At 34.1% G+C, this 13795-nt stretch overlaps 1 protein-coding gene across 2 annotated transcripts in view; it reads right to left on the bottom strand.

The window, feature by feature from the left end:
- Nucleotides 1-13795, bottom strand: part of ZBBX (zinc finger B-box domain containing) — a 78014-nt gene that overhangs the window by 16164 nt on the left and 48055 nt on the right. Inside the window, exons 11-16 of one of the 2 annotated variants that reach the window (XM_016215717.2) lie at nt 13671-13771; nt 12710-12789; nt 10817-10956; nt 6285-6595; nt 2368-2521; nt 1439-1560 (exon numbers count right to left, since the gene is read on the bottom strand). In XM_016215717.2, the coding sequence (XP_016071203.2) occupies nt 1439-1560; nt 2368-2521; nt 6285-6595; nt 10817-10956; nt 12710-12789; nt 13671-13771 (908 nt within the window). The remainder of the gene's footprint in view (nt 1-1438; nt 1561-2367; nt 2522-6284; nt 6596-10816; nt 10957-12709; nt 12790-13670; nt 13772-13795) is intronic. The other variant, XM_016215718.2, reaches the window with a different exon arrangement.

Below are 13795 nucleotides of genomic sequence, written 5' to 3'. Positions count from 1 at the left end.
GGAGTGCGGTCAAGAGAACCAGCTTCATTACAACAGGTTTCCCCGCTGATTCTGCTCCCACTGACATCCTGAGAACCTCCCCAGGGAACTCAGCTCTCAGGCTACGGGAAGGAGGCCTTATTTCCTATCACCAGTGTCTGGCAGTATCTTGCCTACAGTCGGTGCTCTCACAAATGGTATTTAGAGTAAATTATTGATTTCAACTGACCATTCCAAATGGATACTTAAAGACATTTGGCTACTTATGTATAAAGACTTGTCTTAACAAATTTCTAACAGCATGCATGCGAATTTGTTTCCATCAATATACAGTGCCTTAAAACAGTTCCTTTGACTGACTCAGAAGGAAGCGACCAGAATTTTTGGAGCTGATCTAGACTCTGATATGAGTATGGGGTACCTAATAATAGAGCCAAAAATCATTTATCATAAATGGATAGTTTTCCACTAAAAAAATCTCATATCTGACAGTTTCATAACATAAAGGCATATGGAAAATAATCTAGCCAAGGAGCTTTAATCATAAGATTGAGGGCAAGAGAGACATGTAAATCTTACATATCTGTAAAAATCATATGTAATTAAATTTCTGGCTTGAAGATGGCTTTCAGACAAAGGCAAAAAGTCCCTTTTCAAATGTTCCTCCTAAGCCTATCAGGAATATTCCTGATGTATCCTTTCCCCTCAGCCCAGCACAGTGCCAACACACTCAACACATGTGTTGAATTGCCTTAATTCTTCAGTCATCTACTGCAAACTCATATGAAATTCAGCATAAAGCGAACCTACTTTAACAGGTATTATTGAATAACAATAATACCACTGATGGTAATAATGTCAAAATTCTCTGCCTACACTCACTATAAAAATATTGCAACAATCATTCAACATGTCAAAAGAGTTACCCTATAGAAAATCTTTCAGTTATTTTGGTTAGAGAATGGAGTAAACTAAACCAAGATCCTAGGGTTAGCACACTCAGCATTAGGTTTTGAATGGAGGTGCCTCACCACACCTATGAGCAGTCATCTTAGCCTAAGCCATTCATTTCACAAATGGCTATATCTGATCATCATATAAACCAAGTGGAGGAGTATGAAAAACCTAGTATATATATAGTTTTCCTCAGAGTGTAATGAATCCGGGTAGGTAAGGATTGTTCAAAATATACACCGTATCCTGAGCTACATTTTTAAAGCATTATGCTTCAATACATTGCTACAGAAAATAATTAAGACTTCAACTCAGGGTTTTTGACAGGAATAATGACTACTCCAGGGTGTTTTTTGGTTTGGGAAGAAAAGTATAGGACAGTTAAAATGACTAAGTTTAAATTATAAAACTGCAAAAATTAATTCTCAGGTGGCTAGCAAACTGCTAAAGACAAACTAATAAACAAAGAGAGTCACCAATATGTCACTGTGGTCTTACAGTCCACCTCACCCATCTTTTGCTCTGTTCTACTTGCTGAGGAGCTCTGGGCACTCTGCACAACACCCAAGGCAACTGCGCTGTCAGCACGTGCACCTAGGCTCTGATCTGGGATCCAGTCTCTGTCTCCTTGAATAGAAAAATGGCACAATTATATAAACTGTAAAAGGAGAAAAATTCATGTGGCTGCTTTATTGTTATTTGTTATTTTTATTGAATTTATTGGGGTGACAGTGGTTAATAAAATTATATTGTTTACTGGATAATATTCCGCTAACTAAGGAACATTTGTAATAGTTTGGTATATGTTACAGAAGACAAAATCTCATAATTACACATTAAAAACCATTAGATTCACATAGCTTAATAAAAAAATAAACTCTAAATTGCAAAGATAATCTACACATGTTTGGACAGAAACAAATATTTTAAGAAGTATTTAACAATATAATGTATTATAGTTTGTACGTGAGTAAATGCATTTGAATACATAGGTATCCTAAGAATGCATGTGAAACCAAAATCTAGTTTTGAAAGAAAATGACAAATACATCTCAGAAATCTCACAGATCCTGAGATTTGGGGATTTTCTTCTAAGTTGGCATTTAAGAATCATCATACAGTGCTTACCAGTTAATAAGCTGATTCAAAGAATTTCTATTTCACAGTTTATTAAGGGCCACATTTCTAAATTCTAAAAATAATCTCTCCCCGGTCTCATTATAGTCATGTTCTCTCACTCTGATAGCAGCCTTCAATATAAATACGTGGGAACTCACACAGCACTAATTTCAGCCAGAGAAGAATATGGTGATTTTATTAGTTGAACAGAATCACCTAATATTTCCTAAGATGAGGAGGGACTGTTTTAAAAAAAGTGCATCAGAAAATTGTTAGGTTGGTCCACAGGCCATCTGATTTCATGTCTGAATTTACCTGCAATTGAAATCCTAGTACTGGAGTGGTTGCTTTCTAAGCTAGGAGAAGGAAGTGAGTCGAGCCTTTCATTTTTATCAGAGACAAAGAATCCTTCAAGTCCTTGATATTTTTCAGTTATAGGCTTACTTCTGAGGGCTATTTCTTGTAACAACTAGGAAATAAAATATTCAACAAAATTAGATTGATTTTATCTCATCAACACAAAACAGCACATCCATTCATTGAGTACCTACTATGTTCTTGGCATGGATTCTGCCTTCCTCAAGTTTAATTTCTCGTAGCGGAGACATAAATAATGACATTTACATATAGTAAGTTTTGAGAAATGTATAAACCACAATTACAGAAGTTATGTGAAAGTTGCCATCAACTCAAGGAGTACAGAAGTTCACGAAACAAAGTTTTCTTTGGCCCTCTCTTTCCTTTATTTTCTTTCAATGTCTTTGCATACACATCATCTGCAAAACAGAATCTCTCATCTGCTGTGCTTTTGAACTAGTGTCTTTTTCTATACATAAAATAATTTCAAAGATGAAATTAAATATCGAAGGGAATTAATCTGATCTGACCATGGTCATGGACAAAGTCCAAGTTACCAAAATACTCATCATGAAGCAAATAGAAAACTGAGTCGGGAGCAAGCTGAGTAATTTGAGAAGTTCATGTAGCTAGAAACTAGCAGACCTAGGTTTTGAATATAGGTCTCTCTCATTTGATGCCTAGACTTATTCCATCACCCTATGAATTCTTTTTTTTTATATGCTTTCACCCTAGGGAAGAATACAAATGAGATTAAAAAGTACATGAGCCTAGTAGGAAACAGATCAGAGATTCGAAGTGAGAGCTCCAAATGGGCTTAAAGTACATGAGTGGCTGTCAGTGTTTAAAAGTTCCCTAATGGATCAATGAATGCCCCAATGTGTTCTGTTCAAGGTGATAACCAACACAAAATACAGTATTACAATTCTATTCAAATTTATAAATCACATAAATGCTAAAATGTTACAAAACCAAGTTAGCGACCAATAAATTATCTCATTCAAAGACAAGTCCAGGTCCACTCTACTCATATCTTCACTGGCTCCCCCAGACACTGAAACCAATTTACAGAACCCCTTCAGCCCTAGTGGAGCTCATATTTGGATTAGGCAATTACAAATCTGGAAGCGTTTTTAAAAGCCTTGGTTGACCGTTAAGAACAATGAGAATGGGTTGGTTTGTTCTGAAACTCACAAAGTTAACTATTGGTTGTTTCAGAACCAAAACCAAGAGCCCCTGACTATCCCGTGTTCTCTCTGGCACCCGGCCCTATCTCACTGCTGCTGCTCTGCAACTTAGTACTTAATTCCATAGGTGGCTTCGCCTGTATGAAGATCTCAATTTCTGAAAACTGAAGGGCAAAATGAACTGTCTTACACTCAATTTAGAAGTCAACTAATGCCATTGCTAAAAATTGCCCCTACTGCTCATTCTTGAATTTTCCACTGGAGCACAACAAATCTCTAAGTAGTTTCTTTTCAGGGAATGGCTACTACTAGGGCAGGGGGAGCATAAAAACAGTTCATGTAGTAATTAGAGATGAAAAGAAAGTAGATTATTTATAAAGCGCTGTTTTCTACGATGTAATCATTTACCACTTTTTTTTAACATGAGTAGTGTAAGAGATCAAAATATGATTAGTAGCTATTTAACATTTCAGTTTTAATTATGAAATACTTTAAGTATATAGGTATGTACAACACATTTCTCAACTTGATCATATAATTTAATACTAGTAGTTTAAAATAATTCCTTTAGATTTTTAATTTTTTCCAGATTTATTGAGATATAATGGAAATAAAACTGAATTACATTCTATTTTATTTTATTTTTTTATTATTGACATTATTACAGATGTCCCCATCCCCCCCCCTTTGCCCACGTCCACCCAGCCCCCACCACCCCTTCCCTCTGGCCATCCCCACACTGTTGTGTGTGTCCATGGGCTATGCCTATATGTTCTTTGGCGAATCCCTTCACCTTCTTTCATCCAGTCCTCCCTGCCCCACTCCCCTCTATAGCTGTCAGTCTGTTCTATGTATCCATGATTCTGTTTCTATTTTGTTCGTCAGTTTATTTTGTTCATTACATTCCACATATAAGAGATTTCTATACCAAACTATATATTAATCTTTATAAACTGATTATTTCATTGAAGTTGACATACTCTATTCCAATGATAATTTTTGACTATTATTACATTTGAGTGTATCCATAAAAAGCAACATATCATAAATGTTTTAAAAAATGCTGTTTATAAAGCCAAACTCTATCAAGCCTTTACATTTCAATTTTAACATCATATTTTTTAGATATATATCCATGTTAATAAAAGTAGTTCTATTTTATTTAACTACTACATTGCTTTTCATTACTATATGAGTTACCACAGTTTGTCTATCTGTGAGTTTTGCCAAACATCTTTTATTAGATTACAGAAGATGATGTCTCCTGCTAAGACAAAAGTCAGGCAGGTCTATGTCCAGTATAAAAGAATTGGGTTTCATATGCTCAGGATTCCTCTCCCATAACACAGCACACTGCAGGTGCAGGAGTCACCCAGCCCTCTTCATGATGCCCTGTGAAAACTGGAAAATTAGAGTTCTTGTTTTTTCTGTTTGCACAAATTCAATCTGTGATCAACTGTTTTCTTCATGGGAGAATGGGAAGAATAGCTCACCTGCACTGGGGGTTTATTTTGGGAAATCTATTATTACTTAAGTTATGAGAATGTCTTTCCAGAAAGGATTGGAATTTACCTTTGTCAGACACATTCAAGGTATGAATAGATAGATATAGATTAACATTAATGATAATTTTGTAGCTTGGAGATTCCAAGCAGAAAACGTATATTCATAGTCTAAACCTACGCTAAATGAAAGCCCAAGATTTCTATTTTTCAAGTTAGATATTTTATTGACCTGGCCCAGATCCCCACAGAAATCAGTTTCCTTTCATCTTCTTGCATCTGTGAATATGTCTCCTGGTGAAGTCCTTCAGAGACTGAGCAGACTTCTAGGGAATCTAAGGTTTTGCAGGGGTCTCAGTTCCAATTTCCCACTTCAAAAGGGAACAAGTCCTGCCACGAAGTGGGCACAGCAGCCCAATCCCCAAGCAGAAGTAGCAGCAGCTCATTATTTAGTCTGATTTTTGGTACCACCTTCAGTTTAGGCACCATGGAGATTCATTTCAAGTGACTTTAAAAGGTTGCTAAAATGTTTGACTTCCCAGTTTCCAAAGAAGTTAACATTTGTCTTGCTCAGTTTCCCAAGAGTTTATTATTAATTATCACTATTACTTAAGATTTTTAGTAAGTAGAACAGAGATTTAAATATAGTTTTGGAAATAATGCAATAATGAGCTACTTTGCCTTTTTTTGTAAGAAGAAATAAAAACTTCACCTCTTATTTCTTTATTAGCCATGTTCCTGAAGGATACCATTAAATCCCATACTTACATTAAGCCACAAATCTGATTCTATCTACACATGTGCCTTTATTTTAATCAGTGACTATACAGTAAAAAAAACAAAAAAAACAAAAAACAACTAGAAAGGATTTATTATACTAAATTATTCATAATAGCAAATTTCATTTAGAAAGGTACCAGCGTTCCTACTATGGTACATGAGATGGGTCTTAAAGTTTTATTTGTTATAGAAACCATTTATTATAATGGCATTTACCATATTAGAATTTGTCCTGTAGGTCATTAGCATTCTTTCATATAAATCAGTGTTCAACTACCTCATGGTAATATACGGTAGGACATTTTAACTTCAATAGGAATATTTAAGAATATGTTGTGTGAGTATAAAATTTTCTTATGATGTTTCTTATAAAATTGTTAATATAACAAATATAATAGAAAATTACCAGTGGTGACTCTGTAGTTTTTGAATCTTCAAAGTTTGGCCTCTTGGGAAGGTTGCTAAATTCCAAGGACTCTTTTATATCTTGAGATAATTTCTCCTTAATGGGAGGTGTTTTTAAGTCTACATTTGGATAAGAATCCTTGCTCTCAAATGATATGCACGAATTATCCAGCGTTTGATTACTTTCCATGTCTATTATACTTTTCTCTTTGTAATGTCTTTCAGAAAAGCTGCTTTCCCCTAATTTTTCAACAGCAGGAGAATAAACATCCAGATCCACATTGTTGCCAAAATTTGTGTTTGAAGTTCCTGCTGTGGAAAACACACATTTATAAAAGTTAAATAAATAAATTTAAACAAATAAATTGATTAATCTGTTCATAAACCAACTCTTGTGTGGTGTGAACCTGTTTCAATAAACACCATTTTATCGACATTTCTTTACTGAGTTCTCAGTGTTTAAATACTATCACAGTTTTTGTTCCTAAATGATAATCATGATTTACTTAGGCATTCAAACCTTAATGAGCTGGAGACTAATGGAGTGAGGCAAGATTTTATTTTGTAATGAAATCTTGAAATTGATGCAAATTTTTATTCAGCCTGTGGTTCAATTCCCACTTGCCTACCTCCTCTCCCACTCAAGTTTTACAACAGCAATTTAAGAGGGAAAATGCAGAGGGAATCTTATTTCCACACTGCACCTCTTTTCCTTAGCATGCTGGTGATGAGAAGGGGGCAAAAGGAAAGCTGCCGGGTGGATGAGCAGCAGTTAGAGGCACAGGGGGTGTTTAAGCTGGACACCCGCCCGTGGAAAGCTACGAAATGAGCAAGAGTTTATTGGTCACCACCTCATCATGCCTGCTTTTAATAGATCACTTGGTTTAGATCATTGGTTTCAACCTGGCTGCACAATGGAATCCTCTGAAGGTACTTTTTAAAATTGTCAGTGTGTGGGCCTGACCCCAAACCAACCGAATCGGGCACTGGGAATGGGACTCAAGCGCTGTATTACCATTTGTTTGTTTGTTTGCTTGTTTGTTTGTTTGTTTTCCCTCTACCAAGTTCTCCAGGTGATTATAATGTGCAGCCCAGGCTGTGAAACATTGATCTAGATTTCCTGAAGAATAACAATTATTTAACAATTTTTACACCGCATTGCTTTCATTTTAAATAAAAACATGTATACCATTATCCAGATTCAACACAGCTTCATTCGATTATTCCTATTCTCTTTCCAGCATAAACAGCTTATCTCTATAGGTATACTGTGTAAAATAGTAGAGGCCATGACTAAAATAGTCTCCAGTGATGTAAATTCTGCCTTGCAGCCCAAAGGACTTGTTGCAATCAAGTGTTGATACAGCTCAGCAATTACACATAGTATTTAGAACTTTCACTTCCAACAACTACCACCTCTTAAATTGCACAAATGTTACGAGAAATGCAACAACTTATATATCATAGAAATGCTTTTATAAGAAAAACTTTATAAAGGCTATTCAATTCAATAAAACTTCAACAATAATGCTGTGCTTTCCTTATAAACTTAAATAGAAATTATCTGATTTTGGGGGGGTAGAAATGCATGCCTTTTTGTTATATGTAAATGTCTGCAACTAACCTCTACAATGTTTATTCAAGGTGGCAAAAGTCCATTATTAGGATCTTTTGCTGTTGAAATGAGACAAAACAGCCATTTACTAATGTTTCAATGTGATGCAGAATATATAGGCATGACTTAACTTAGTCTATTCATCGGAAGCCCCGTTAAGTCATAAAAATTAGATATCTTGATTCAATACTCATAAATCAATTTAATTTATAACATCAATAGGTTAAAGAAGAAAAATCACAGGATAATGTCAATAGACGCAGAAAACATGACAAAATCCAACACCCATTTATGATAAAAACTTTCAGCAAACTAGAAATAAAAGGAACTTCTCAGCCTGATAAAAACTACAAAAAAACTATATAGTTCACATCACACTTAATGGTGAGAAACTAGAAGCTTTACTCCTAAAATGAGGAACAAGGCTAGGTTTTCCTCTTACCACTCCTTTTACAACATTGAACTGGATATTCCAGCTAATTAGTAAAACAAGAAAAGGAAATAAAAGTTATACAGATTGAGAAGAAACAAATAAATCTGATATTGTTCACAGATGATGTGACTGTCTATGTACAAAATCGAAAAGAATAAATAAAAATAAAAATAAAACTCCTGAAACTAATAAGTGTTTATTGCAAGACTGCAGGATACAAGGTCAATAGACAATAGTCAATCACTTTTCTGTCTACTAACATGAACAAGTAAAATTTGAAATTAACACAATATAATTTACCTTAACATACAAAAAATGAAATACTTAAGTATAAATCTAACAATATATAGACAGATCTCTATGAGTAACACTGGAAATCTCTGATAAAAGAAATCAAAGAATGCAAGAAATATATAGTCCATGTTCATGAATAGGAAGCTTCAATATCATCAAGATGTCAGTTCTTTCCAACTTGATCCATAGACACCATGCAATCCCGATAAAAATCTCAGCAAGTTATTTTGTGGATATTGATAAGTTGATTCTAAAGTTTATACTGAGAGACAAAAGACCCAGAATAGCCTACAAAATATTGAAGAACAAAGTCAGAAAACTGACACTATCCAACTTCAATAATCACTGTATCACTACAGTAATGAAATCAATGTGGTATGAGCAAAAGCATAAAAAACAGATCAATGGAACAGAATAGTGAATCCATAAATAGACCTGCATAAATACACAAATACAGTCTGCTGATCTTTGACAAAAGAGCAAAGGCAATACAATGGAGAAAAGACTGTGTTTTCAACAAATGGTGCTGGAACAACTGGACCTCCACATGCCCCCAAAGTTAATCTGGATACAGACCTTACAAAAATGAAAGACAGACCTAAATGTGAACTACAAAACTATAAAACTCCTAGAATGCTGGAGAAAATATAGGTCATATTGGGTATCATGAAGACTTTTTTCAAACAAAACACCAAAGGCAGGATCCATGAAAGAAAATATTGAGAAGCTGGACTTTGCTAAAATTAAAAATGTCTGTTCTGTGAAAGACACCACCAAAAGAATAAGACAAGCCACAGACTTGGAGAAAATATTTGCAAAATATGTATCTGGGAAAGCACTGTTATCCAAAATAACAAAAAACTCTTAAACCTCAACTGTAAGAAAATGGACATCTCAACTAAAAATGGGCCAAAAACCTCAACAGACACCTCACCAAAGAAGAGATATTGATAGAAAATAAGCATATGAAAAGATGTTCAACATCATAAGCCATTAGGAAATTGAAAAGGAAAACAATGAAATACCACTATACAATTAATAGAATGGCAAAAATCTGAAACACTGGCAACATCAAATGCCGATGCGGATGTGGAGAACAGGAACTGTCATTCATTCCCAGTGGGAATGCAAAATGGTACAGCCACTTAGGAAGACAGTTTACAAAACTAAATATATACTTAACATATGATCCAGCAATCACACCCCTTGGTATTACCCAAATGAGCTGAAAATGTAAGTCTAAACAAAAACCCACACATAGATATGTATAACAGCTTTATTCATAATTGCCAAAACTTGGAAGCAACCAAGACGTTTCTCAATAAGTGAATGTATAAATAAATTGTGGTACATTCAGACAAAGAATTTCAGCACTAAAAAAAAAAAAAAAAGCTATTCAAGCCATGGTGAAAAAATGTAGAGGCACTTTTAAATGCATATTACTAAATGAAAGAAACCAATTTGAAAAGACTGTATACTGTATGATTCCAGCTACATGACATTCTGGAAAAGGCAAAACTATGGAGACAATAAAAAGATCAGTGGTCGTGAGGGGTTAGGAAGAAGGTGAGGTATGAGAAGGCAGAGCACAGAGGACTCCCAGAGCAGTAAAACTATTTTGTATAAAATATAATGCTAGATATATATCATTACACATTTGTCCACACTCACAGAATGTACAACCAAGAGTGAGCCCTAATGGAAACTATGGAGTTAGGGTGGTAACGAGGTGTCCATCTATGCTTGTTGACTGACAATGTCCTCCTCTGGTGTGTGGTGTTGATAGTGTGAGAAGCTATGAGCTTGTGGCAGCAGAAGGTATACGGGAACTCTGAACTTCCTGCTCAATTTTGCTGCAAACCTAAAACTGCTCTAAAAACTAAAGTCTATTTAAATAAGCATCTTTAGAGTAGCACTTAATGGACATTTATATTCAGCATTTCCCACAGGTAACTGGAAAACCATGCTCCAGGGAAGCAAAAAGTACCTTCTGGACTAGATCTGGGGCCCTGTAATGTCCTAAGCTCCTATATGGGTATATTTTCAACCAATTTCCTTCTGAGTACTACATTTTCTAAGTTTAAAATGAACAGGAAAATAGTCAAAGCTTTTATATACTGCACTCCAATTGGTTTTATTAAATTATCAGCACTTATTGTTAATAATATTAATCAACAAGGAAAAAAGTTACCTTTTGAGTAACCTTCACAATAAGAAGAGCTGCTGCTTAGATGAAGATGTAAGAGGTCTTTTTTTCCCTTGGTGAAAACACAATGCTGATGGATGTCATTTTCATACAGAAAAGTATTCTGATAATCATAAAATGGGCAACTTCCATGTTTATGGAAAAGCAAAAGAATAGAGTTGAAAGAAGTACTATTTAAAAAGTAAAAAGCCCCAGCTTATATATATAATAAAACCTTAAGGAAATAGGGGTATTCACACTGATTTAATATTTGCTTTAGCCTTGCTGTGGACACATTCTAAACTACAAATAACTAAGTAGTATTATGGATTTAAAAGAAATAGGTAACTGGGCCAACACTGATATATTCTTTCTTTAAAAGATGGAGCATTATCTTTTAAGCTCATTGAAATATGATAAAATCAAGGTGGTTGTTTTTTCAATTTTAATTGAACTTATTGGGGTGACATTGGTTAATAAAATTATGTAGGTCTCAGGTATGCAATACATCATCTGTAAAGTGTATTGTATGTATGTTCACTATCCTAAGTCAAGTCTCATTCCATCAAATCAAGGCCTTATATGTAAATAAACTTTTAGTTGTTCATCAATGAACTATAAGAGTTAAAATAGCATATGTGGCATTTGTTTCATTTTTAATGATGATTACTATATATAGGTATAGTTACAGTTAAAATAACATTTTCTATGAGTTGAGTAATATGTTAATAAACCTGATATTTATGCAAGCTCTACATAGTACCATCACAAAAACTCATGAATTATGCTTAATCAAAAAGATCCTCTTGTGTCAACTATGATTATGATTTTTCTAAGAAAATAAGAAGCTCTAAGGGCATCTCCAAACCCAAAAGCAAAACTATTGCCAAACCACCATCAGTAACTTTTCTGTCTTCTCTAATACCATACATGGAGGTCAAAGCAAAGATAAGACATATAAACCACTCAAATTAGAGAGCAGAAATGCCATTCGGTTCCTTAGGAATATAGTAGTGGATATAAACTTCTAATCTACTGACCAGAAGGTCTACTGCCTTCTGTCAAATGTAAGAAGCACGTTTGCTGCTAGACATCTGGGTCTATGTGTCCAAACGTGGGGCTTTTCACGTCTGAGTGCACGGCATAGGCCGGATGCTGTTCCAAAATGCTGAGAGGGGCCTAAATTGATCTGAACATATAAACAAAGAATTGGCTTAGGGGTTATTTAATGGAAACTTCATTCTTCTGTTTAACCAATTTAATACTTGTAGTCAAAATGTCTGAAATCCTAGCTAAAGTTTCAACAGTGAAGTCCCTTGGAGTAATTTTAACATTACTAAAAAATATAGCTAGATATTATTTTTCATTTGGAAATGACAAAAATCCACAAAAAAGTTGCAAAGTAAACCATTATACTTAATCTATTTAATTTATCACAAAGTAAAATCTGTCTAGGAAGTAATCTATAGTCTGGGAGCTCTTTTTGTCTCTCAAACTAATTATTAATGTACCTGTTTTTATTTAGGGTTCACAGCAAACTGAAGTGAGGAAAATACAGAGTTATCTTTTAAGAAAAGAACAAAGCTCATATGACATATAATGGCCTTGGTCAGCCATTTCAAATAAGAACAATTCCTAAATTCAGAAGCACCTATTAAATAATCCAGATATTAGGTAAGAGTAGAAATATATCATTAGAGACAATTTTCTAATTATTGAATGTTTACAAATATTAGCAATAGTGTACACAAATTTAAACATGGTTTTAGTAAAATATACTCTAACATTTAAGTTATTCATTTTTTACACTATGGATATCTCATTTAAAGAGATAGCTGATTTTTTTTTTTTTTGGTGGGTTTTTAATAAGCCAGCAAAAGTGAATTAGAAAGACCTTACCTTTGTTGACTCTCTGCATCAGCTAAGTCAACTTTGTAAGGCATGATGTTCCCCCGTCCTTCAAATTCCTCTTCATAAGTCTTATTAAATGCATGTTGCATATTAGTATGTTCAATAAATGTATTATATATTAACCAGCTAACTTGTCAGTAATATTTATAGAATTTTCTTCTACAAATAATGTCATGAGCTCTCTGACTATATGGCATCAAGAACTTAGCAAGCACACACACACATATATATGCATGTGTGTGCATAGTTGTTTGTTCAATAGCTTAAATTTATCCAAAGGAGAAATAATAATGTTGCTAAGTAATTCCTACATTCTAGCATTTTTCTTTGACAACCACAGTAATACAAACATCAAGGATAAGTGGTTTATTCAGCTACTAGATGATTAGAAAGTCAGAAAGGCACTGAGTTTGTCACAATTTAAACCTTCAGCCTGGACCTCTGGATCTGACTGGCTTTAGCTTCAGCCAATTCTATTTGTTGTCTTGTAAAGACCTGTATTCAAGTTATTATTATACTAAATCCATTAAATCATCACACAATTTTTCCTTTAAATAGAAGATAATATTAAATAACATTCAAAACCTAAATGTATACAGATTTTATTAAATAGATACCATACTAATATTTGTTTAAAAGCCTGATATATAAAGAACTAGTACAACACTAAACTAGATTTCTATAAGTTAAAAAAATAAAATGTCTTTTCATCTCCCACACTGCATGCTTCCAAAAAAATGATGCATTATTAATGCAGAAACTTACTGTCAACACTAAAAAATAGTACTGTTTTATTACTATCAGCATGAATAAATTCAAACACATGTAAATTTCCCATTAAACTATGTTGGATTATCAAAGAAGTCTTGTTGAAAATAATATGCAGTTGCAACTATATGTTATGAATTTCCTGTTTGTTAAGTAATATGACTGGTCATTATGCACTTACATCATCCAGTTCGACTATTTTTACAGAGATTTCAGGTCTCTCTGTGCTTAATTCTTCTACTGGCAGTAAAAGAGCTGGGCTTTGTACTTTGGTCTCCTCAACTAGGAAATAAGATTGGAAAATAA

The sequence above is a fragment of the Miniopterus natalensis genome, chromosome 6, assembly GCF_054644295.1.
Source record: "Miniopterus natalensis isolate mMinNat1 chromosome 6, mMinNat1.hap1, whole genome shotgun sequence".
Classification (NCBI taxonomy): Eukaryota; Metazoa; Chordata; class Mammalia; order Chiroptera; family Miniopteridae; genus Miniopterus; species Miniopterus natalensis.
Note: the sequence above shows the minus strand (reverse complement) of the source record. Positions and strands in the feature narration are given on the sequence as shown.